Source organism: Typopeltis vanoorti, chromosome 24 (assembly GCF_054136105.1).
Source record: "Typopeltis vanoorti isolate ZY-2024b chromosome 24, IOZ_Tvanoo_1.0, whole genome shotgun sequence".
Taxonomy (NCBI): domain Eukaryota; kingdom Metazoa; phylum Arthropoda; class Arachnida; order Uropygi; family Thelyphonidae; genus Typopeltis; species Typopeltis vanoorti.
In genome coordinates this window covers 42,907,553-42,934,978 of record NC_143572.1, presented here as the reverse complement: position 1 = coordinate 42,934,978, position 27,426 = coordinate 42,907,553, and the positions used below count along the sequence as shown (strand labels likewise).

Here is a 27,426-nt window from a genome sequence, read left to right as displayed (position 1 = left end):
TACAGCTGAGAGTGCTGGGAACAAGAGGAGAGAACTCTTTGTTCCAATGTAGCAAACAAATTTATATCACTCAAGTCTTACCACAACACTGAATCTTAATGGTTAATTTGTTAATGTATATATATATTTATCGTTAAATATTTGTATGTGTTTTCATGTTATGTTCGGCGATAACATAGAAAAAAAAAATATATTTCTTTATTTTAGGCCTGCGCGTTTTGGTCACATTATATTTGTGTAAATGCTATTTATCTGCTTCAAGCATTGATTAACTTTAGACTAATAGCAAACCTTATTCAGTTGGTCAATGTCAATGCTTGGTACATAGGAGTTTTTCCCACTTAGACGAAAGTTGAGTTTTTAACCGTAACTTAGTAAGCACACACACACACACACACACACACACACACACACACACACACACACACACACACACACACACACACACACACACACACACACACACACACACACACACACACACACACACACACACACACACACACACACACACACACACACACACACACACACACACACACACACACACACAAGCACGCACGCACGCACGCAAAAATAAATACTAGTTAGGGTTATGAACCTCGCCTCTTATCGAAGGAAGAATTATTAAACGATTTATTTGATTAAAATAGTATATGCGTGTTTTTTTCTTTTAGTTACTGAATATCCCAGATTTCCTGAATTCGAATACAGAGGTAGACGAGCTCTTTCTTCCCCCTCCCCCCCCAAAAAAACAAGCAAACCGGATAGAATATGTATTAAACTGGCATAACACAGTGGCTTCATAGCCTTAGTTGCTTTGGTCATAATTCCAAACAAATTTGATTTATTGAGGAGGGACGATAGCGCATCGTATAGCAGCCAAATCGCAAAGTGATGAATTTTTCAATACCAGTTTTTCATGTTCTCCTGTGTGATGGTTATTTAAGTGCTGTCCCTTATTTGATGTTGTCCATCGTTTCAACTTTAGTTTATTCTCTGTTAATACTTCTTCCTGGCATTTTCACTATAGGGTCTGCTTCAGTCGAAATATTCCACTCACCAGATTCAAATCCATGCCATGAATTCATCTGAATATTCATCATAAATAGTGTGTATAGAAATAACAGGGGCGGCTCGTGCATAGGCATTACGGAACTGCAGTACCCCCAATTTTTCTCGATATATAAATATATATATATATATATATATATATATATATATATATATATATTTATTTATATTTGCTCGTAATATTTAATTTTATCATCAACAATCCTATACAATTCTCTTATTTTGTATAAAAAAATAAGAGAATATAAGTTAATTTTAGTGGAACTGCATTTTAGTGGAACAACAGTGGAACTGCGCGACGGACAGTGCCGCACAAGCATATGCACGTCATAGTGAGATACGAGCTATTAGCGTAATGCGGCACTGTCCGTCGCGCAGTTCCACTGTTGTTTATATGTAGTTTTCGCCAGTAGTAGTGTTCGTAGTGCTTATCGTGTTTATTCCGTCTCTTTAAATATTTGGACATTGCAATTAAAGACATAACATTTGTTATAGTTTTGATTTTAGAACATTATTGGGGTTATGATAATGGATTTTATTTTTAAATAATTTTGAATTATATCAAACTGTATAATTTTATCGATAATAAACAATTTTTTCATGTTTAATTTTTTATTTTTATTTTACCATAATTTTGGTATTTTATCCAAACACGTATATCCTGTACTTACAGTGTGTATGTATATTTCGAAAGTTGTAGCACCCCCCACGATTTCAAGCCACGAGCCGCCACTGGAAATAACCTATATTTTGTACAAATAAAGGGCAAAATTCAAAAGAGATCTATTTAATGCAAAAGAGAACATATTTAAACTGTTCTGTTTCAATTGTGACATAGCGTTGCTACTCGTAGCACAAGATAACAACAAAAACGAGTTTTTACTCATTTACTTCCTTGTTAACATATGAGTCAAATAAGTAATAATAAGAGAGTTCATTGTAATTTTTAAATTTCGTGTAAAACGAATGTTTTTTTTTTTTAAATTAAATAACAATGCGACGATTTCAAGAAAATAAACAGTTTCATTGCAGCATTTCCACGTGTGTTATTTCTGAATCTGTAATTACTTTTTTTGATACGATGATAGTTCTAATGGCTTATCTCACTGAAGAAACGCAGAACCGGCAAGAACACGCACCTCAATGTGCTCCAAATCTTGCACACACACCAAAACCGCCGTAGTTCTAATTAAGAATAGACTAATGCAATGCAGAATTGCTGGATTTTATTCTAGCGAGAATTTTTCAGTTATGACGTAACTAATGTGCATCAGATGGCACTTTTATAATCCAACTCGTGAATATTTGTGCAAGTCTTCTATCAAATGCGTACCAGAAAACACCAGTAGCTCGCGGTAATCCTACTTTGGCCTACTAAATCCAGATGGATTTGACGCGGAAAGTATTATTTATGAAAAAATTCGTGTAGTGGCGGTCAAGACGTTGACCGGAAGTCACCCGTTAATTTTACGAAAAAAAAAAAAAAGTCATCGCTAGACAGTTATCCACATAAGGTGCCAAGCTGTGGCTTTGCCCCACTTTCGTTATCCTGCACGGAGTCGCTCGGCGCCGCGAATAAAACGCCCACTCATCAGCAACAGGAAACCGTGTACAAAGACCCACTGTAGGGAACTAGTTTCTCGGGTCAGGTTTCTTCTAAAGCTTTTGGAAAACACTTTCGGAGCTTGTTTAATGACACAGTCTTTATTGCCGTTTCGTCGATACACCAGTAGCTGTACTCAGCTTCTTGTATGATGAAATTGGCTGGTCGTAAAATAAGCAGTTGTCTTCTGCAGTGCGTCGCTGAACATTGAAATCTAATAGTTTCGGTCCTCTTCGGCCTTTGACCCTCAAGTTCTATTAATTAAAGACGTTTAATTATTAATTATATTCGAACGCCACTGCTTAAGCAGATAATCGGGTCTAACAATCTCGCCGTATAAACGAAGTCCGGAATTGTAACCGGAGCTTTTCAACTAAACAATGGAAAACAACCACATTTGCATAAGATATCGCAAGAGAACCATACAGGGTGGCCCATAAGTCATGGAGCATGCCGTAGGGGCCCGTCTTTTGAAGCAACTGCATAAGTTGCTAATATTAGTTATGAAAGCCACACCACACAAATATCTTCCATTTTCGGCTTCAAAAAGACAAGCCACCCTCCGACTTATGGGATACCCTGTATTAACAACAGAGAACCTTGGTCAAGTGCTGCGTAAAGATCCGAAATACCAAATTTCATCAAAATCTGTGGGGAGCATTCGATACATAGAGGAAATGGTTACATAGCACTCAGAAAGAAGTTGCGAAGTCTTGAAACTCCCAATGAAAAGGTGAGTATAGTTGGCGTCAGGATTGCGTTTATGTAACGTATACCATATAGTTTGTAGATGCTACTTAAACACAATACTGTACACCAAACTAAGTCCTACAAATAAGGAGCGCATGTGTACTGTCAGATGCGCTTCTGTTTCCTTCTACAAACATTCTTTGCTAGTATTAGTATTATTATTACGGGCTACTCCATGGAGTCTTTAGATTCATCAAGGAGGCCTTAAACACCATGCCAAGCACTATCCAACATTCATGTAGTATCTATCATACTTAGCTTTGAACTCATTCACAGGTGTGGTATCCACAACAGGCTTTGCAACCCATTCCACTCATTCACTACTCTCCAAGCAAAAAATCGATTCCTGACACCCCTGCTAACTACATGCTTACTCAGCTTCTAGGGATGGGCCCTTAGTTCTCCCACTACCAGACCTATCAATCGTATCGCCCCTTTTCCACCTGTCAACCAATTTCTATAACCCACAAATCTTCAACCTGTTCTCGTAAAATTCATTCCATAGACCTGCTACCATCTTGGTCATTCGTCTCTAGATCTTCTCCAAGTCTTCATCACCACATCTGCGCGCAATAATCAAAATGGGGTCTTACCAAGGCTCTATAAAGAAATATAATATAACCAAGTAATCCGATGAGCTGCTTTAGCCACTTTTGCAATATGCACTCTAAACTTTAACTCCCTGTCCACTAACACGTCAATATCTCTTCTTTTCAATTTCCTGGAATACAGTTTCATAATTATAGTACATAGTTGGTAATCTTTTCACCTCAAAATGCATAACCTTACATTTTGCCACATTAAACTGACATCCATTCTCCTTTTCCCAGTCTGCCATTCTATCCAAATCATCCTGCAAAATTTTGACATCATCTGTATTAACTATTGCTTTACTCAACTTTGCATCATCGACAAATAATTGAATAGTTCCTCTCAGATTCTTTCCGATATCGTGTACAGATTAAATAGTTGCGGCCTAAGAACAGAGCCCTGTGGCACGCCACTAGTTACAGGTCTTCTGGACTCTACTCCTGAATAAACTACTCTCTGATATCTCTCCATCAACTGCCCTCTTATCCACTTCACCAATCCTATATCGAGGGTTTCCCAAACTTCCTGCTAAAGCGGAGCCCTAAAGCTAGCAAAGTTTTTTGCCAAGCCCTCACAACTCAATCTTTAAAATAAACACGAAAAAGACGAAATCAATAAGCACTCACCACTTTACAATTTAGTGCTCCGTAAATTAAAAAAAAAATTAACTTCATTTTTATAACTACAATGCAGTTGTTGTTTTGCACTGCAGAGTTTTTCAAAGTCTGGTACGATGGACGTAACTTGTAGCATCATATCAAAAAAAAAAAAAAAGAAGAAAAAGTGAATGTTTGTAAACAAGATTCGCGGAGCCTTAGAATTTCAGTTGTGGAGCCCACTTTGGGAACCTTGCTATATCCATCCCCACGAGTCTAAACGAGACTGCTCTTCATTAGTCTTAATCCTATAAAAGAAATCAGGTGAATTTTACAGATGATTAGAATAACTTTTTTTCGCCAATAACATTTATTTTGAATTTTTTATTCATATTGTCCTTGGAGAAATATTATATTTATTAGGAGAGATGATCCCTCCATCTGATGGCCCCCTACACGGGATGAAAAAACCCCAGATGGTGGAAAATACTCTGCTATTCACGCCGACTAACTTGGTTATATCTGAGAAAGATCCTTAACCTCCTCACGTCGTCGACGGGAATCGAACCCAGGACACTCCTTTCCAAGGCAAAGCGCAAAGCCACTAGGCTAACCGCGCAGACACGTTGGCAGTAGGGTCTCACTATTCTTATAATGGTGTTCATCATGGTCTGAAGAATCCATGTGTCATAATATAGTTGACTCTCACATTAGGAGAGATGATCCCTCCATCTGATGGCCCCCTACACGGGATGAAAAAACCCCAGATGGTGGAAAATACTCTGCTATTCACGCCGACTAACTTGGTTATATCTGAGAAAGATCCTTAACCTCCTCACGTCGTCGACGGGAATCGAACCCAGGACACTCCTTTCCAAGGCAAAGCGCAAAGCCACTAGGCTAACCGCGCAGACACGTTGGCAGTAGGGTCTCACTATTCTTATAATGGTGTTCATCATGGTCTGAAGAATCCATGTGTCATAATATAGTTGACTCTCACTTTGCTGAAAACTTCCGACTGAAGTCCAATACGCATAATGCTGTTCTAAAGAGAAATTAATTATAGCAAAACATTCATTGCAACAAGCTCTTCCTGTAGTTCTTCCTAGAGTTTTCTACAGTAAGGGTCGACTGTACGTGGATTCCTCATATGTTTCTGGCCAGTTCTTTCAACATCATAGTTTGAGAACCAACTCGTGCTAAGAAAACAAGAAAGAGGATGTCTACGTTAGCACAAAACAAAAATCATTTTAATGATTTTACGCAAGTCATTAATGTACTGCTTCATAGATTTAATTGCTTCAAAACAAACAAACAACCACCCAGTCATATATAGTTCATAGTTTTCCCTTACGGATGTTTCATTTGTTCGTTGTACTAATTTTGAAATTTCCCTTGAGATCTATATGCAGACCTACCTTAAACATTTGTTTGCGCCGAGTGAAGACGTAATGCATGACGTCACTAGTTTGATACCAGCGACATCACATTCACTCTGAAAACAATTTACATTTATAAATATTTTAGAAATGTAAAATCGATGAGCTTATTTTACATTTTTTTTCACCAGAGAAAAGAAGTTAAGAGTGAGTGATGGAGAAAGAGAATTTTCTGAATGGCAAAAGTAGAAGAATTAATTAATATAACTCATAAATAGGAAAATTCAATAAGTCATTTATCAAACGGAAAAGTAGCTCTCACCTGCACTAATTAAAGCTAATTTGTGTGAACTTTATTAGGAAAATTTATGGAAAGTAAAGTTTAATTATTGACTATTTTTATAAATTATTATGTCGTCTGCTGTGCTCTTTGATGCATAATTTAGAAGCTACTAGGAAGTGGCTACGAAGGAGTCGATACAAATGGTACGTTATTGGACATTTCATATTCGGGTATGTATGTATGTATGAAAACGGAAGAATGAACGTAGAGAATTATGGCGCTTTCTAACTTCAATAATGAGAAAGAAACCACCGGAAAATTAGAAGCTTCTGTGAATTAACTAATTACAGAAATTTAACTCAGTTTGTATTTTCAATGGTTTATGTAATATTACTAAGATCGAGTGCCCAATCACTGTCCTTTGTAATTTGATAATCTTTTAAACAGATAATGGGACTCATTCTACGAGTAAATAATACTTTATTTTTTATTTTTTATTAAAATACTATTGGATGGTTTAAAAGTATTCTGAATTATTAAATTACTCCGATAGAAAGTAACAAATAAATACCCCAAAGTAAGGTTTTATTCTCTTTTTCCTTTAGTGGTTTTTCCAAAACTTTGTGATTGTCCTGGAATTTGGTAAGTATTATAATCGTCAATTGAATATTCGAGAACCTGGTTTTCAACTACCACATGCGTATTTCAAGATTCATTGCAGTCCACTGTTTCATCATAAAAGAAACTAAACTGGGCATGCGCAATCAAAACGGAAAATATCACAGGAAAAAAAAAGATAAAACGCACTTGAAATTCTATAAATCAGGCATGATGGAATTCAAAAAAAAATGAATAACGATTTATTAGTTTTACATTGGGTAGTGTTAGAGGTTCGCCTGTTTTTAATCCCACAAGGTTTAGCTTTTTATTCTAAGGAATAGCATTTGTGCACGTAGAGTTAGATCGAATAAAAATTACATAATCTAATTCTTGTATATCTTTTATATTAAGTACAATTTCAGTACGTTATTTATTACGTCCTTGATTTAATAACATTTGAAAGCTTATTTATATTTTTACAATTTCATATACTTTTCGCTCATCCCATGTTCTAATATTTTCTTACATATATTGCATTTCTGCTTCTTACAGGTTTTCTTTTCTCTGATGAATTCCATTTTTTTATTTTTTTAAAAAAATCTGTTATTATATTCTTAAAGTATCGTCATTCCCTAGTGGGGTCGAGGGTAGAGGAAAGAAACGCGACCGTAATTGCCATTAGTGAGTATGTACGTGTGGCGTATAGATGGCAGCAGCGGTTAGGTTCGTACCAACTATATTGCATGTTGCACAGCGATAAGTGTAGCTTGGAGGAAGGAAAAGAGTGGCTATTCTGTGGTGGGTTTCCTTCTTCATCGGACAATAAACTGAAGCTTTCTGAAATCAAGTCGTGTTACTGCTTAGATAGGAACGGGAACAGACGCAACAAAATAATGACAGCGCACGAATTACTCAAGCGACTTCTGAACTGAAGCGGGGGGATTGTAACATCTTTCACCCTCTCCTGACACGCATCCCTGTGACTGTGGTATTCCCTAAAATAAAGGGAATGTCTCACCATGAAAGAGACTTCAGTACAAGGTACAGTTTAGGCACCATAGACCAGGTGGAAAAGATAGCTTCAAATTGAACTTGGAAAGAGAGATACAAGTACCACACTATTTTTTATTATGTTTTTTTTTCATATCGAGAGATACTACTTTCACACTAGAAATTTTATTGCCAGCCAATAGGCTTCTCTCTATAATTCAGAGGCGAAGTTGACATCAGACAGACTTTCTAGCGTCACTTATTGATCAAGCAGGACGCCATCGCATTTTTTAAAAATAAAAGTCAAGCCTTATAAACTGAAGGAGCTATATATGCTCGTCCAGAGTAGGTTTTTACAAACATACATCCAACAGTGCGATTAGAACCCACCATCCGTTGGCTGGAGAGTGGCATACTAGCTACTCTGCCAACCAAGCCAGCGATTTTCCCTTATAAATGTAAATAATCACTGAATAATAATAATAAAAAATATAGATGTCTATGTATTCCTAAAGAAATGGTGTTTATTATCAAAACGCTAGACTTTTGAATGAAAATAAGACTGTTGTTAATTCATTTCCAGTCGCCAACTAGCAGAACTTTTTCTAGGCTATTCTAGGCTGGTTCCCAAGTTGGCAAGGAGGATTTCCCTGCGGTTCCTTGGGTTTTAACGCCGTAACCCAAGGAACGGAAATCGACTGTAGAACTCACGTTATTTCAGACAATAATGTATACTGTTAAGGTTAGAATTCTTCTTCAGGAATACCTTTGGATCATTTCATAGTTTTGTGTTAGCTATCAGTGGAGGGTAACGGTGGACATTGACTGTCTGTCAATCTTTAAAAAAAAGTTTGTTATAGCTAAAACTTACCCAATCAAGGCATTAGTTAGTTATTCACATTTTACGTCACTGGACTCCGTACGGTCACTCCAGTACCTCACTGGGTTTTGGGAGCGAAGCCTTCTACTAGAAGAAATGGTAGGGTCGCAGATTCCCTTTCTACACAGTCGCAAACATGCCCATGGCAGGATTGGAATCTGCAGGCTGGAGGGTATCCAGAGAGTTCATCGAAAAAGAAATTCATCGAACGACAATTCGTCGAAAATGCAATTCATCGAAAAATTTAAATTTTCGAATCAAGAGGCTGCGGGTTCAAATCCCGCCGTGGGCATGGATGTTTGTGATTGTCTGTGGAAATACCAGTGGTGGTGGTGGTTGGCGGTAGATGGCGTAGTTGCGGTCAGTTGGTGGATTGAGAGTTGTAGAGTAGATGCCCTCCCTCGATGAGTCTTTGGACTCCTTGGAGGTGACAAATAATAAATAATAATTATAGTCATTCTTGTCCGATAACTGTTTCATGTCTGTTCATGGGACTGATTTGCCTGTTTCCAGGAGGAAAAGTCCAGCCATCTCCGTATATTATGCCTGCTAACTTACCTTTAGCTAAAGGACTGATAAAACTTATGCGCGTCGTAAAAGGGATTCCAACTACCCAGGTCTTTCTGACTAAACGGCTTCGTTTATACTGACTGAACTACACAGGCTCCATTATTATTATTGTTGTTGCTAGTAGTAATATGTGACTTCAATGCAGCAATTCTTCTTCTTCTTCTTCTTTAGTATTCTGCAATTGAGCAGGTTCTTCTTTCAGTAGCAGAAACTTTCCTTCCACTCTCTTCTGTTCTGAGCCTTCTCTTTAAAGGTTGTGTACCTGTCTCCATTCAGCATGTCATCTAGCATTGTTTTCCTTACTCTTCCTCTGGGTCTTTTTCCATCTATTTTTCCTTCGATGGCATCTCTGATGATTCCATTCCCTCTCAGAATATGTCTGATTCAGTTTCCCTTTCTTATTTTTATCCTCCTTAACAGACTTCTTTCTTCTACTCTTTTTAAGACCTCTTCATTAGTTATTTTATCTGTCCATTTGATTTTTTTCCATCCTTCTCCGGTTTTTGTTTTCTAAATGGATCACTTTTAACATAACATTACCCAAAATTTTTAATTTTCGGTGAATTGTTTTTTCGATGAATTGCATTTTCGACGATTTTTCGTTCGATGAATTGTTCATTCGATGAACATGATTCGATGAATTTTCATGGAACCTGGAGCAATGTAAGCAAGTGAAAAACACTTTCTACCATGTATCAGTAATCCAGAGTATTTTAATAATAAGTTGATACATCTCTTCACTTACTTGTATACTACACCAACAGATTCGAGACCCTTCGACACTTCTGCGCATGTCAACAGAAGGAGAATCCATTTCGATAATAGGGTAATCAATCCGTATTGTGGGATGAGTTGTTTATTATTACCGGTCGGAAAATTAACTTCTATTTTATGATTATTGTAGTTAACTATGTTGCTTGTATAACAGTTGGAAAATTTTACTTTATAAAGCACGTGATTTCGCGTGTTGGCGACCAATTCGTACGTCCTTCATTTCTTTCTCCCCTTCAGCAAGAATCGACTATTCTTGGCAAGTCTCCAAGCGAAGCTCTCTAAAGTGTGGACATACTACATAAGGAAAATACTGTATGAGACTTCTGCATTCATTCACCTTTTGTGTCTTGCAAGGTGGCTGCCACTGATGAGATAATGGTCGAAACCGGTTTGGGGTAGTGGTCCTCATAATGCATAGTATTATACGCACCCGAAAGGATGTGTGCTTTGCATTATGGGATACTAAGGCAATTGATGTGAAGTCATCAGCCTCTATATACACAAGCAGCCCGGTCATGAAGATACTTCACGTGCAAACGTTGTTTGTTTACACTTGGGTATAGGATTAAACAAAAATATCATTTCTCAGCAAATATAATTTACTTTGTAACCAACTGGAAAAATAAACTTTCTACAAGATCCTATAAAATACAAATGAAAGGAAAAAAAAAACAAACCTACATGTCAATATTAAAACAGGGGCATTTCATTTCAAATGAATGCTCATTTCCGGCTATCAGGTATTTATTATTATTATTACAAATTTTATTAAATAACTTCATGTCCTTCTTTGTTTATTTTATTTCTTTATTTATATTCTATGTTTATAATATTGTAACGGAATAATTTGGAAGAAAATTGTTGACAGGACATTAATAATAATAGAAACTTAATCATACAGCAGCGACATCGTGTCCTGTACAGTCCTTAAGAATATACATAGCAGGATACTGTCGGCTTTTCGCCCCCCCCCCCTTCTCGTTTCTAATTTTTCTACATTTGCACAGTCATAATTTGATATTTTATTAGCTTATATTCACGTCCTTGTTATTCCATGTTTCTGATTTAGATATTTTTATCTTTTTCATAAATTTTCGGTTCTTCACTTGCGCATTAAATAGCTGAGTTAACTACGTATTAAGCCATCATTTCGGTAAAGTATACATTCTTGAGTTCTCCAGAAGCTGAAACGGATGTAGGTGAAAAGACAGAATTGGAAGAGTTAGAAGTGTTAAAAGTATTGCAAGCGCTTAAAGTTAGCACCACGGTGGGTTTGGATGAGATATCAGCACGTGCTAAGTTATGCCCTTAACGTAATTGTGTGAGTTTCACACGGACATGATTGCTGATAAGCAGGAGGGGAAGATAATTCCAATATTCTAGGGTGGAGTTCGAACTGATGCAACCAGTTATAGACCAATATGTATCTTTGGAGTAGTTATGAAGCTATGAGAGAAGTTGCATGCAAAGATGAGTGGATAACACTTTGATCTTTTATAGAGGACAGCATGCCTTTGTTAGAGGTTGGCCTTGTTTTACCCATCTACAAATATTTTACAATGGAGTTTGTTGGACAAGGGGAGTGAACATAATATGATTCTTTTGGTTTTTGCCAAGGTAAAATTCCACACGGGAGATTATTATACAAATTCAAAGGAATGGGCACTCAAAGTAGGATTATGGTGTGGTTATCTCGCAGATATCAAAGCGTGATGTACGGAGGAACTGAATCTAAAAGAATGAGGATGACCAGTGGGAAACTACAGGTTCTTTCCTTGGACCTACTCCTCGAGGGAGGCCACATACTACGCGCACCAGCTGTCATAATTATTCTCGAATTCATTCACACTGCTTGCACACACAACATCCAAAGGCAATCCATTCCAATCACGCACCACCCTCTGAGAGAAAAATCTAGCCCTCGCACCCTTCTTAACGGCATTCATTCTATGCAGACGATGCGAAGTTGACGCACGTGATACAGGACATTTCTGTTACAGAATTCTTGCAAGATGACGTGAACAGACTGAATCTATGGGAAAATACTAAAGAGCGTCAATTGAATGTGACTAAGTTGAAGGTTATACATTTTGGGTTAAATACTTTGCAAATTGAGTATTATGTTAATGCGACTAGCTGTAAATAGTTGATGAATCTAAAGACTACGGATGATGGAGGACAGCGAGTTTAAAGTTTATAAAGGTCACATTACTAAGGTAGTAACATCAGATAACTGCAATGTTGAAGAGAACATTGTAGGAATAAAGAAATTATTCTCCTACTTTACAAGACCTTGATAAGAACCTATCTGGACTAGTGTTCAGTATGGTCACCGGGGTTCCATGAAGATAAGGAAACTGTGTCAAAGGTCCATCATAAGCTAACCAAAATCATACCTGTCTTGTAGAATTTTGCATATGAAGAGAGACCGAAAGAGTGGAGCCTTCAAACTTCGAGAAGCAGGAGGAGAGGAGATATAATATAAATATAATAAAAGCTTGTAAGGGGGGGATACTGTGGATATAGGGGAAATTTTGCAGCTCATGGATGGTTGGAGAACTAGGAATCATTCCTGGAAGCTGAGTAAGGGTGTGGTTAATGAAGAAGAGGTCTGGGTTATTTTCAAGGCGTGTAGTGAGTGAATGGAATAAGCTACCAGTGGACATTATGATATGGTGCATCTTTGATGAATGCTTTTATGATGGAATTGCACCTTCTATCGTGGACTCCCTGAAGATGCGTACATATAATAATAAGAATAATTTTCTTTTCATACTGATTTCAGCTGTATCAAGTTCTGTACTTTAAAACATTTTATATAATTAAATAGTCTACATTTAAGATAATAGTTTTTATCTTTATATTACAGATTCTAGTTTTTCCATTGAACAATATTCAGGTATGTTTCCATATTCATACAGCATATCTTTAAAAAGAAACTTGAATTAGTAAATTTTAAAAAATATTTAGATTTATTAGCCGTATGGATTGGTTAATATTGTGACCAGAGATTAAATCCAGTCAGGATTTAATCTCTTGGGCGGGGGGAGTTGAATAGACGATTTGAGAATACACACTACGCATCGCATCCGACCTATGACTGAGCATCTGCAATGTTCGCTAATTCATAAGTATTATAGAAGACACGACACAACATAAATTTAAAAAATGAATTTTATTAATTAGGAAGAGAGTTTTGGAAAATTTTCTAGTGTTTTTTTTTCCCTTTTTCTTTGGGGGCAGGGAAACCAGTCACAACCAGTGGCGCACCCATCTGGGCGCGCCACTGGTTGTGACAGCTCCATTTCCAGTCAGTTTAGCAAATCTAAGATTAATATCTTATTTATATTTGGAGTTACCTGAAATTTTATATTTCAGAAATTTTAATTATGGCCTACTTTCATTTTATTTGGTTCTAGTATTGCTGTATTTTTTTCTTTATCAGTTTCGCTTCACAAATTTTTAAACACAGTTTATCTTTATTAGTTTTCCCTTTGTCATATATTTCATTGTTTTGTTTTGGCGTGTAATGTTGATATATTATTTTCCATTTCCAATCCTTAGCACAAATATCTAGGAAAACACCGTTCGATTGAAGTATACCATTAAGTCATCCCTGATTAATTCTATCCTCGTTCCATTGAGTAAAAAGTTAAGTAACGTATTCTGTTATCGATATCTGAAAATAATCTCTGTTAGGCTGTGCCTTTACTTCCTTAAGATATCTTTGTTAGAGATTATGTTTGTATTACAGTAAGCAACAGTCTCGACCGTTGAATAATTTTGCATTGAGTAAAACTGTAGCATTTTAGGTAAATTTTATAATATGGCTTCTATTTCTTGTTTTTCTGGACTATCTTTTTACCAACTCTTAATCTGTGTACGTTAGCCTTCCAACATGCAGAATGCTTGCATAACAAAAGATGAAAACGCAATCCCAACTTTTTTCCCCGTTTTTGTTTGCTTTCTTTTCCCCTTTATGTTGCCCTACACGTGTCGCAACATTACTGAATATCATTCCTGCCTACTCACTGTTTCTGGCAATTTTTCAACTTCATTCAACCTGTGCAGTTTCCATTCGTGTCTGCGTAAAATGTCAATGCCAAAAATTGGGGAATGGGGGGGGGGCAAACAAAAACTTTAGAACTATAGAGTTAGAACACGCCGCACCATATAGAAATTCCAACGAGTTAACTTTTTTGTTTCCTTTTTGTCTTTATTAGAACAGATAAATATTTAACTTTGGGGAAGTTGGAATAAGTAATAAAAAAAAGAGACAGTCGTCATTTAAAATCAACCGTTGACACAAATTATCCACTTTACGGAACTATTTTTAAGCAATTTACATATACACTGCGTTCCGTTAAGAATTTAATTCCTCTTGGGTTGTAAAATTAATGCTGAGTAAGCGTCCTAAAATAATGTCACACTTTAGGAGGTTGAGGGGGGGGGGGGAGATCTGGAAAATGCGACATTATGTGACAGGCAGGCGATAATATCTCAAACGATGCCACGTTGAAGAAGTCATTTCTTAGAAGACTTAAAGAATTTTTCGGATTAGAAACACTACATTTGGAAAAAATCAGTTTCAGTTGTTTGGCAAACTGTTGAGTTGTAACGAAAGGTCAGTTATTTATAGATGGTATTATTTCAATATATGACAGTGTGGATATTCTTGTCTATAACTATAGAAGTTGCGGTCAAAATTCATGAAAATATTTGTTTACTTATTATTATTTTCCCCCTCCCCTCCAAACTGTGACGTTTGTGACAGACGAATGGGATAGGACAAGAGAGCTCTGTGATAGGGCAGGTTGCATTAAAAAAACATTCCAGACATCTTCTGAGCTCTGGAACAATATCATTCCCGGAACGTTATAATAATAGAATTCTTTATTTTTTTTTAGAGGGTGTTTGTGTGTGTGCGGGGGAGGGGGTGAAGTTAATAAACTAGCTAAGGCATGCATCCCTGGGGACAAATTTTAAATATAATCAAATCCGATGTGAGATTTTACCCTTAATGACATTTTCAAAATTCTTTTACATTATTCACATTTGGCGTCCGTAGATGCGGTATGATTTTTGAGGGTGAAGCCCTTCTGTTAGAAGAAGTGGTAGGATCGCAGATGCCCTTTCCACATAGGACAGTTACAAACATCCATGTCCCTGGAGTGGATCCCAACCCGCAGCCTCTTAGTTGGAAAGTGGAAACCGAACAATTCAGCCAATCAGGCTGGCCCATTACTTCACACATGGAGAAATTACTTAGGTGGGTGGCACTGTTATTGTGTTCTTCACAGTCTTGTAAAAGGGATATCATCTCATCTACCCTTACCCTTAGTAATACACAATTCACCAGGCAGGATCAGATCTCGTTCCTTGAACTGACATTAATCTACAGCCTCTCCTGGCAGAAATACACGACATCAATAGCTTCCTCAGCCTTTAAAAACTAGCCATTATTTTCGGCTCAAGACCCTACTTTTGCTCATCTTCAGGCTAATCCTGTATGCATTTCAAATCCACCCATCCGCAGAGTACTGTTCATATGCTTCGGGTGGTACACCCGAAACCTTCACCTTCGTGATGCTGTCCAAAGGAGAAGTTTCGGATGAGAGATGATTCCTCTCTCACTTCAACCACAACCTCATAGAAACAGTGTTTCGGCTCTGTCCTTTTTACAGCTCCATCCATAACCACTGTTCAGTTGAACTGGCAATCATTATTACTCTGATTTCCGAGTCTGTTAAAATAAGAACACCAGCTGCCCAACATCCCTTTTCGATATAACCTGTTCGCTTCTTCCTCATTTATTGTATCGACCTCTGGAGCAGTCATCCTCATGAAGTGCTTCCCGACTCTTTAAGAAAAAAATGTCAGCAGATTTCTTCTTTCCCATCCCTCACGTTACACACAGTGCACTGATGTGCTATATACTCATGTATGGAATCGATAGCATATTAAAAAAAAAAGTCACTGTTGTTAACTCCGTTAGATTTTTTCATGGTAACTCAGACCACCTCGTCCACATTTCCTTTTCTAAGGGGACGTCTATCAATTCTTAATCTCATATTCTTTAGCGCCACAATGATTCAAAATGAGGTGACCTCCTTACGTCTTCTTCTTCCCATGATCTGATTAATGCTTCCTCTCACCTTATTCGTACTTTGTTCTGACCGAATTACTGAAATAATTCCAGCTGGAATAAAGACCATCACCCTGTTCACCGATAAAACAGTAGCCACACCTTGGTTCTCTAGCACAGCGCTTCCCAAACTGGGGGCCGTAGGTTTTGTTGAGGGATTCCGTGAAATAATGAAAACAAATTTAAAATCTTTTAAGACTAAGTAGATTTTTTTTATCTTAAAAAAAGCGTATTTAATTTTTATTATTTATTATTTCTTTTTTGTTATTTTTTTAAATTTTAATGGAAAAAAATCACACATTGGTGCGGGTTCACAAATTTTGCTTCCTGCGCATTTCGGCGCTTAATGAATATTAGTAAATATCTGCTTATTCGTACAAGTTTCATTTCGAAGCAGAAATCTAAGAATTGCAGTTTCGAATATTTCACTTGATATTGACTTTTTGTGTAGCAGTATTGAAACACATCCATCACATTAAACTGTTATTAAACTTCTTTTATGTGTTTCATTCTTTCTTTATTACTAATCGTTTTACGTTTCATGTGCTTGTACTGCAAATGTACAATAACAATATATCTATCTATATAAAAATATGAGATAATGTGCTATGTCAAATGGGTATGCAAGATGATAAAAACGTAATATTTGCATTTGATTTTTGCAATATTCGCTGTGTATGTTTTGTATTGAATATAAATACAATAAATATTACAATAATATAGTCTATATTACGATTTTTTTCAAGGGGGAGGCCGTGAAATATTTTAATTTTTCCAAAGGGGACCCTGACATCCAGAAGTATGAGAAGCACTGCTCTAGCAGATGTGGTCCAAGCAAAAGAAGAAAAAAAAATCAGCATTTCACATCACTCGCAACTGCTGAGGAAAATAATAATAACAATAATAGCGGTTATCACTTCAGTTTTCTAAAATAATAGAGAGCGTAATTGATAATTAACTTTTTCATTACCCGGAGGCCCAACAATTAATCAGTGACCACAAATATGAATTCTGACACTCCTAGCCATTACGATTCACCTTTCGATCAAGCCATAGAAAGATTCAAAGAGACTTGTATGAGTTACTTTTAATAGTTCTCTAGTCCAGGGCATTTGTTCGGATATGGCAGCCTAAAGGCCTACTGGCTGAATTACTATGCGATGGCCTTCACCTTTAGCAGACGGATCGCCAGTTTCCTCTCTAATTTTCAGATTCCCCACCGATGTTGGACTATCTCGGGGCTCCCTACTTTCGCCCACGCTTTTCCTCATATACATGAATGACTCTGTCTCATCTCAGATCTTATTTGTAGTTTTCTTGATAGCAGTCTCTTCCACTTCTTTTCTTCATTTGAGAAACCACGAAGACGTCAAACATTCATAGTTTCAAGATTTTTCCAACCCAGTTCCTTAAATACCAATCGACTTGCCATATTTCAGGGAGTGTGGACAACCTTCTTAACCCGCTTATTATACCAAATCTCTAGATAAGATCAGATTTCTCCTCTTGAGCTATCTTATCTAGCATTTCTACACATCCACAGCCTCCAGAAAAATTCATTTTCCACTCAAAGCACTACTCTTATTCCTACACCTGGTGACCTTCCACAAATCTGTCTGTACACCGTTAGGATGTTATTCTCGCATTTGGTATAGTGCATCAAACACCTGCACTGCATCAAGAAGAGGGCAATACAGTTAATAATGACCTCTCACTTTTACGGAACCACACTCTTTTCAAATGTGCGTGGCGAGTAGAGTTTGGGCATCATTTGCCGAACATCCTGCATAGCATCATAGCGCAGTGTATTCATCCAGTGGCCGAGGACAAAAGAAAAAAAAAAACATATATATATAGAGAGAGAGAGGGGCGCGCCGGCCATATGTGCAATGTGTGCGACGCACACAGGCGCCAGGTGAGTAAAGGCGCCAAAGAGGAGGAAATACTTTTAAAAAAACGTTTTTTAAAGTGATTTTTTATTGGAGGGGGGGGGAATAGGGGCGCTAACTAAAGTTTTGCACACAGGCGCGCCCCTGTATGTATATATATATATATATATATATATATATATATGTCACGGTTAAAGTGATAAATCCGGTTATTATTGATAATTCCCGGTTATTATTAATAGTTAAAGTGAATAATTTTCGAGAATTAATCACTTTAACTGGTTAAAGTGAACAATTCCTAGAAAAGTCTGGTAAATGTAATAAAAACATGTTTATAGGTTTTCATTCTCAATAGAAATTATAACGGCTTAGGTTAGGTAGTTTATAATGAAAAAAGTAAGGAAAGTACTTCTTTTGGACTCAATGAAATCAGAAATCATTATAAACTAACTTAACCTAACCTTTATCGGTTGGAAATCATTATAAACTAACCTAACCAATAAAGGTTAGGTTAGTTTAGGTTAGTTTATAATGGAAAAAAAAATAAGGAAAGTACTTCTTTTGCACTCAATGAAACCAGAAATCATTATAACCTAACGTAACCTAAACTAACCTGGATGTCGAACCAGAGTGTAGTCGTAATTTGTGGTGGGCAGATTAATGGGGATGAAAGATAAACGTTGTTGTGGGCCGAGCTTAATGATTGCGGGCAGATAAATGGGGATAACAAATAAACGTTTCGGGGGAAGATGAATGGGGTTATAGATAAACTTCGTCGCTGTACCTCTTTCCTCATCAATGGAGAAAAACACTGATCAGTTCCTCTCTGATTTATCTATTATCCCCAATCCTCTGCCCACAACAACTTTTATTTGTTATTCCCATTTATCTGCCCGCAATCATTAAGCTCGGCCCACAACAACGTTTTTCTTTCATCCCCATTAATCTGCCCGCTACAAACTGCGACTACACTCTGGTTCGACATGCGACATCCAGGTTAGGTTAGGTTATAATGATTTCTGATTTAACTGAGTGCAAAAGAAGTACTTTCCTTACATTTTTCATTATAATCTAACCTAAGCTATTATCATTTCTATTGAGAATGAAAACCTATATACAAAACCTATAAACATACTTTTATTACATTTACCAGACTCCTCTAGCAATTATTCACTTTAACCGGTTAAAGTGATTAATTCTCGTCAATTATTTACTTTAACCGGTAATTATTAATAATAACCGGATTTATCACTTTAACCGTAACATATATATAACGTTAGCCTAACAATTTTTTTTATCAGTTTTGGAAAAACAAATACATTTAGGTAAGTGAACGTCAAGTAAATTCACAGATTTTTACCAGAAATTTTAAAATTATACTAAAATGTTAAAAGACGTTTTTTACTTTCACTTGGAAAGGATAAAAGATTAAAAGTGACGTTCCACTCCCATCGTTCATTGGTCGAAAATGCTCAACAAAGAAAGGAAAAATAATAATAAACAAAAATTCTCTCGAATACACATCACGGCTAAATACACCTCCGAATCAAAAAATTAGAATAATCAAAGAAAATGTATTTGAATGATTTGCAATTCTTATTTATTGCATAGAAAATAATTATTACTAAATATGAATTAGCATAATCTAAATCTACATATTTTGTAGATTATATAACCATGTAAACACATAAAAATGTAAGATGAATTAGAAGAAAACTGTTATTTGAAAACATTCACAAAATTAGAATAATTTTTAACGTGGTTCAGAATATTAGAATAATGCGAAAATAAATGCACAACAATTACAGTCAAAGGGAAACAACATGATAATTAGTACTTTGTTACCCCCCCCCCTTAGCTTTTATGACCGTTCGTAAGCGTTTGGAACATATTATCTATTACGGTTCACAGTCTTTTTTTTTTTTTTTTTTAATCAAAACATGCCCATATGGTCTGTGGACTAGAAACAAGTTCATTTTTCTTTCTAGGGGCAATTTCTTGAAAACTTTCTTCATAATTCCTCCCAAATTCTCAGTGGGGTTTAAATCTGGTGAGTTTGCCGGCCAAGGAATTACATTGATTCGCATTTCTTTGAGACATCTAGTGGTCTTGAAGTGTGACAAGAAGCTGAATCTCTTTGAAAAGGAGATCATCATCATCATCACATAAACCTTCTGAGGCCGGTAACATAAAGTGCTCAAGAATTTCTTGGTACACTTTGGAATTGACTGTTTCGTGCAAACTACACAGCCTGCCTGCCTGGACCCTCTGTGATCATTCAAGCCCATGCCATGACAGAGGTTGCAAATTTCCCCGCACGTTTCATGCATTCTTTATCAAATGCTTCTTGCTTAAGACGCCAAACACGTATCCCTTGATGACCATGGGACACACGAAACATACTTTCATCGCTAAAAAGTACTTTTTTTTCCAGTCCTCTTGACCCCCACAATCTTTGCTTACACCATCGCACTCTAGCTGCCTTTTGCGTGGAAGTCATAAGCTGCTTCGTCTTTCTCTCTGTTTCTTTAACTTAAAAATTAAAGAAACAGAGAGAAACCTAAACACTTGCAGCTATTTGTTTTCTCTCGTAGAGCACGAAGATGTAAAGCAGGGCTGTCCAAAACACGACCCGCAATGCGATTCTGTGCTGCCCGCTTGTGGATTTTGATTTTCACGAGAGAAAAAAAATAAAATAACAATTTGAATCGATGCGTATTAGATATTTTAATTCTATCACTCATCGATAATCTCGATGTTGGTAATTTTATTTGGTGTGTTTACATCACTATACACCCACGTGTTTTTCAACTATTAGATGTGGCAAAGTAGAGTTCTTGCAGCGTTTTGTTCTAACGCGCATGCTCCGGCCGCTCACGGGGAACGAGAGCGCGCGATTAGTGCGCAGCTATTGAGGTTGTGTCGCTGCTGCTCACTAAATTACTAGATACGCATTGTGATGCGGCCCTCGGATAAATCTTTTTTTTTTTTTTTTAATGCGATTTTTTTTTGATTGTCTTTAACTTTGAGAAAAAAAAAACACGCATCTACAGGGTGTTCGGGATAAATTTGACATATTTATAATTAATTATATTTTTCCGTAAGTTACATGTATTAACACACACTTCTCTTCATTTAAAAGTTTGGACCCTTCTTCATTCATATACAAGATGTCAGAAAGGATGGATAGCTGGAACCCACCTGAATCATGGAAGAGAATAACTTGTATCATGATGATTCGTGCCCGCCATCAAAATAAGGATATTACGACTGCTGCCCAATGCTCCCTGAATACAGTAAAAACAATCAGGCATGAACTAGAGACTTGCAATGGTGACTACGAGGATGTAGCAAGAAGAAAGATCCCTAGCAGACGATCTGATTGCGTTCGTACAGCAGAATTCCTCGCAAATCTGCAGGAACAGGTGTTGAAGAACCCTGGCATTGGAATTCGGGCTTTGTTCGTGGAGTTGCTAACTGTAGTCAAGCCCTGGATAACAAGGGTAGCCAATGGTAGGCCGTGTGTATGGCAGCAGGATTCGGCCCCTTGCCACACCTCTGGGAAAAGTCAAAAATGGTTGTCTGAAAATTTCTACGACTTCACCAGTCCAAATGTTTGGCCTCCAAACTCCCCAGACCTTAACCCCATGGATTATTTTGTATGGGGCGCAGTTGAAAAAGACACCAATCGCACTTCCAGTAATACAAAAGCCCAGTTAATGGATAAAATTAAAACAGTTTTTGCGGCCCTTCCCAGGGAGACTGTAGCATCAGCTTGTTCGAGGTTCCGAAGCAGAATTGAAGCTGTGATCGATGCTAATGGTGGTTATTTTGAGTAAATCTTGTTGATAGTATTGTAATTAACTCTGCCTGTAATGTTTTTTTGTCAATTCATTAAATTTAATAGATACAAAGAAGATTTTCTTTTTCCTTACGAAACTGTCAAATTTATCCCGAACACCCTGTATATACTAGTTTTTCTTTTTTTATTATTATGACTTTAGGGTGTGTCTAAAGTCAGACCAAAGGTGATAAAATGCAGGGCTATCATTCCAGCTGTTTTTAATAGTAATATTTCATGTTTCCTAAATTGTTTCGCACGCTAACTGTCCATTTTTCCCCTTCATATACAATGTATTGCCGATAGAGACACGCAACACAGACAAGATCAGGATGTTTTCAGCACAGCTCCACCACTCACGATGTGCTGTTTATAATAGGCGACGCTCGGTAATAGAGATGGCAATTAGATAGACAGAAGAATTTCACAGATGAGTAACTCACGATATAAATATCATCTCCTTCATCGTTTGGCGTAAAACCAAATTTGTGTCAAAATGTATAGTCGCAACCTGGCTAAAATATTAATGTTACCTATTAACCTTATAACTCTCTCCTTAACAAGCTGTTGGTTGTCGGTTAAAAGAAAAACCAAACAAAAAATGTACAGCAGGAAGTTTTCGCACAACGCCGTGCTATTTTGGTGAAAACTGTAACGCTTAATCTACAAGTCAGGAGGGGAACCGCTTTGACATCTTTAACGATAACAGAAAGTAGACTAGTCTTGAATACACACTAGAAAAAAAAAAGACAAAAAATAAAAAGAGGAACAAGTGGAATAACAGCTTCTCTCAGCACTCATATCAGCATCAAAAACAAAATAATAATTAAAAACAAAAAAGTCAAACTGTACACATGACAACAAACATTCACAGAATTTCTGTTCGTTTCTCTGCCCCCCCCCCCCCCACCTCCCCAACTCATTTACCTCGGGTATAGTGGTGACGATGATGTTGGATCCAGCATTTAATATTTCTTCAGTGTTTACTTGTAAATTTTTACCATTTTAATGGATTTGAATTGGACATTAGAGTGATACCTGTTGAGAATACTGTATACTATCTCTGATCGCTTCATTTTTAAGAATGTTTTACTAAAAAAAAAAAAATACAAGTTTTAACTGAATATATCAACATCAACACTATCAATGCCTGTCATATTTTTCTTTGAACTCATTCACCGATAAAGCACTCATAACTGATTCTGTCCACCTGTTTCGCTCATTCGCCACTCCCCAAATAAAAAATCTCGTCCTCTCGCCCTTGTTAAGTACACTCCTAATTTCACTTGGGATGACCTCTGGTTTTTCCCACACTAATCACGTACTGAAAAATTTCTTCCATATCAATACTATAAAAAGCGTTTGATCCACTTTTATGCCTGTATTATATTCCCCCTTATCAAACCAACCTTTGTGACCCACAACTCTTCAATATCTCCTCATATGAAGCATCCCATACATCTGCCACGATCTTGGTCACTGGCCTCCGGATCCCTTCCATCTCTTCCGCATCTTCAAGAAACCCAGGGATCAGGGCTATGCAAAAGTCTTGATAGGACTTTTGTAAAGTCCTATCCTAACCTTATTTCTACTCGTCAGGGTGTTCTCCAATAACCAGGTAATCCTATGTACAGTTTTAACCACTTGTGTAATATGCCCTATGAACTTCAACTCCTTATGCACCAACACCAAAAATCATTGGCTTCATCAATGATTTGTGAAAAGATTACCCATTGTATTACATACAACGGGTAATCTTTTTGCTCTAAAATGCATAACCTTACACTAGGCCACACTAAATTGACATCCGTTCTCTTTGCCCATACTGCAAGTCTATTTAAATCTTCCTGTAAAATATCAACATAATCTTTATTAACTGTTACTGTACAATGATTTTGCATTATTTACAAACAGCTGAATATTTATTTCCCTCAGATCATTTTCTATATCATTAATATTCAAATTAAAAGTAGTGACCCAAGTACAGAGCCCTGTGTGGCACGCCACTGATCACGGGCCTCCTGGACTCTACTCTCGAATAAAGTATTGTGTGGTATTTCTTCATCAAGCACCTGCTTATCAAGATCAACTTCATATTCACCCGCATTTGATGTATCAGAATTCCATGCGGTATCCTATATCTCCAATACCTCGATCACTAGTTCTAGTCTTGAAATGCTGATCGGTAGATAATTTGCTACTTTGGTCTTGGAACCTCCTTTATGCAAAAGGAATTATTTTCCCCTCCATCCACTCTCTTGGGACTAGAGCCGAGACGCAAATTAAACAATCCAATCAAAGCACTACCAATTCCCTAGCATATTAATACGCAAGCTGATATTCCATCCAAACCTTTAGCTGTATTCAACCCAAGATTCTGTAATATCCTATACACCTCAACTTTCTTACCTCTACTTCCACATCAACTTCTGTTTGTAATACTGGAATACCTTCCTTCACCTGGATGATATCTCTTACCACTCAATATCCCCATAATTGAAGTCGCCCATAATAATTACCTGCCTTCCACTTACTGAGTTTATTTGCAGATACATATCCCTCGCATCATTCTTTGCATCCCCCCCCCCCCAACCTATAGAAGCAACTTGACTAAATATTTTGTCCTGTTGGGCTCAAAAGCACTGCTTTCCAACTTATTGATCCCCACTGAACTATCTACTCTTTATGGCTGCAACCAACCAGGCCAGCAGTTATTTTCTCATAGTTCACAGCGATATTTGACTCACACATATTTGAGCAGAGTTCATTTACATGTGATAAACAGGTAACTAACTAGAGAATGGATACCCAAACTAAATGCTGCTTATTTGTTCCCATTACTGCAAGAAAATTCAGGATACGGCGTTATTTAGCATAATAAGGTACACGCTTTTGCTAAATCCATAAGTGTTTTAAATACATAAAACGTTCATTTAATATATGAATTTCATCTTTTGTGTTTTGTTATGTTGTTATAAAATTAGTGCTTTTAGATTTTCAATCTAGTCATAATTAGAATCATTTATAAGAACTTTTCCATTGATAATAAGTCAATCGGTTTCATAGGGTTCCATCTGGGATTCCGTACCCCTCTTCCTATCTGCAAAAAAAGAACTCACTTTGATAGAAACAAGCGATTGACATACAAAACATCTTTTTAATCGCTGGAGTGCAGCTGAGTGGATTGTGAAGTTGCTTCTTGTGATGTGTCATGGGATTCAATAGAATAAAGAGCCCGAATTGGGTGCACTCCAGAGAAGGGGAGATCTCCAAAATTTAGAGAGCATGTCACATAGAATGATTGAATAAATATTGCTACAATAAATTTGTTTCATGATTATAGTTGAACGTTTCGCATTTTCGAATATCTAGAAAGAAGACAAAGCTAGCAAGTGCTGGCCTGGTTGGCTGAACGGTTGGTATATTCGTTCTAGTTCGAATCCAGCCGTGGGCATGGATGTTTGTGATTGTCTTTAAGTGGAAGATAAATTTCATCCTCAGCCCATCTAATATTTTACTATTATTACGATACTTATTAATGTACATATATAGGATAAGAGGCTTTTGTGGATGAGATTTTTATTTAAATATATACATTAATATATTTCCTGATATATATATATATATATATATATATATATATCAGGAAATCACAGATGGTATATAGATTTCCACATATATATATATATATATCAGGAAATCACAGATGGTATATAGATTTCCACTTTCTACATCAGAATTGTGCTTCTTTCCAAAATCCAAAAACTAATCTAGAAGTTTGTCCATTGCTGTAATCAGCAGGAGACAATATCAGTACCTTGTTGAGTCCAAATAAACGAAGCCAAGCCATTTTGAATTAAGAATCGCTTAGGATAACCTTTTCGTTACATATAATTCAAGTCTAATGTTTGGTCTATTTAACTGAACTACGACTAGAAGAAAACACCAACATTGGAAATGGAGAAGGACACTTTATACTACGCCACTTCTGAGATTCCATAGAAATGCTAAATATTAATTTAAAAAAAAAATATGAGTTCGTAAATTAGTCATGATTATCGATCTGACAGAATCTGGAAAAATCCGACAGAATGTGGTTTCTTAATTTCTACTTATAAAAAAAAAAAGTTACTTACAAAATTTATTTATTTTTGAATTACTGATTTTATCACTTTTATTCCAATCAGTGCAGTAAAAAAATGAGTGGGCCTACTCCAGGCAATGGTTTAAATTTTTGGGATTTTTTATAATCTTGTGCAGATGCACAAGCTTCCATGTACACCTTTCATTTATTTCGCGAGGTACTAAAACGTTTTGTTTATTACATGCAGTATCTAATTACAGCAAGATATACGAATAGTCTATTTCGATATAGCTGGCCGATTCAGGACGACCTCAGTTTGTATGAGTTCACAGTGTTTGATCAGTACACATCAGCGCCGTGCTTGGTCAAAATTTACTTAGTATACAGCAACTTTGTTTTTTTTATAAAACCCTTAATAAGTTACATTATCCAATAAGCAAAAACAATAATTTACCACACATGAAATAGCTGATTGCCTTCCAAACTGATTACTGTCTTTAAGTGTAGGCAGTGATCATTTGAAGTGCATAACTGCCGTTGTTGTAAACACTTCTATGCTAGTCATATAACTTTCGATAAGCAATCATTGGTTTTCACCTACCTTTTTAATGTCGGCGGCAAGGTCCTCGGGAATGGTACTGTAATGTCGTATCCGTGTATAATTTCCCTTATTCTGTTCTCCACCGTCGTCATCATGAGCTTGTCGAGCAGCAGCTCCTGATGGGCTATACGAAAGACTACGAAACCAGTTGAGGCTTAATTTTCTCATGGCAACTGATTTCGGTTGGAAATCGAGTCAAACGGCTACACCACAGTAATCCAGCGCGGTCATTAAATGGTGTTCCCGTCAGGTAAACTAAGCTCCCTGTCTTCGAATCACGTGAGGGTATCCAACAGCTTTTACTCCTCCCCGAACTCACCTTGTTTATTGCTGTTTAAGTACACCGCTACATCATCCCAAGTGTGGAGAAATCAGCGTTCTCTTTTTCACGCGACGGGCGGTGGGACAGCTGAACGTGTCGACGTCCCGTATATCACCTAGGTAGGTAAGCAACAGACCCGCGCAGCACAAGGCACCCGCCAAGCAGACTTCCTGTATTTTTTTTTTTTTCTCCTCTTTCTCTCTCTCTCTCGAATACGTCATCAAGTCGCACCCATAGTAGACGGGGTTACTCCCTCACCCAGTCTCTTCTTAGCGTACGTCATGTGATCAGATATAACGGCACGTGAGCGTGGCTATCACACATCTCGGAAACAGATACGGGATATCAAACGCTGTCCCAAGCCGGGTTCCGTGATTCCGAATGATAACAATCTCGACTTGTCGTTGTAACTGACAGGAGGAGTAACCACACTTGCACCCCTCAAAAAAGAAAC

General features: G+C 37.0%; 1 protein-coding gene across 2 annotated transcripts in view; it reads right to left on the bottom strand.

Moving 5' to 3' along the window:
• Nucleotides 1-27,009, bottom strand: part of LOC150093135 (triple functional domain protein-like) — a 396,873-nt gene extending 369,864 nt beyond the window's left edge. For both annotated transcript variants that reach the window (XM_090413319.1, XM_090413321.1), the window contains exon 1: nucleotides 26,651-27,009. In XM_090413319.1, the coding sequence (XP_090269445.1) occupies nucleotides 26,651-26,818 (168 nt within the window). In that variant the 5' untranslated portion in view covers nucleotides 26,819-27,009. The remainder of the gene's footprint in view (nucleotides 1-26,650) is intronic.
• Nucleotides 27,010-27,426: the final 417 nt, after the last annotated feature.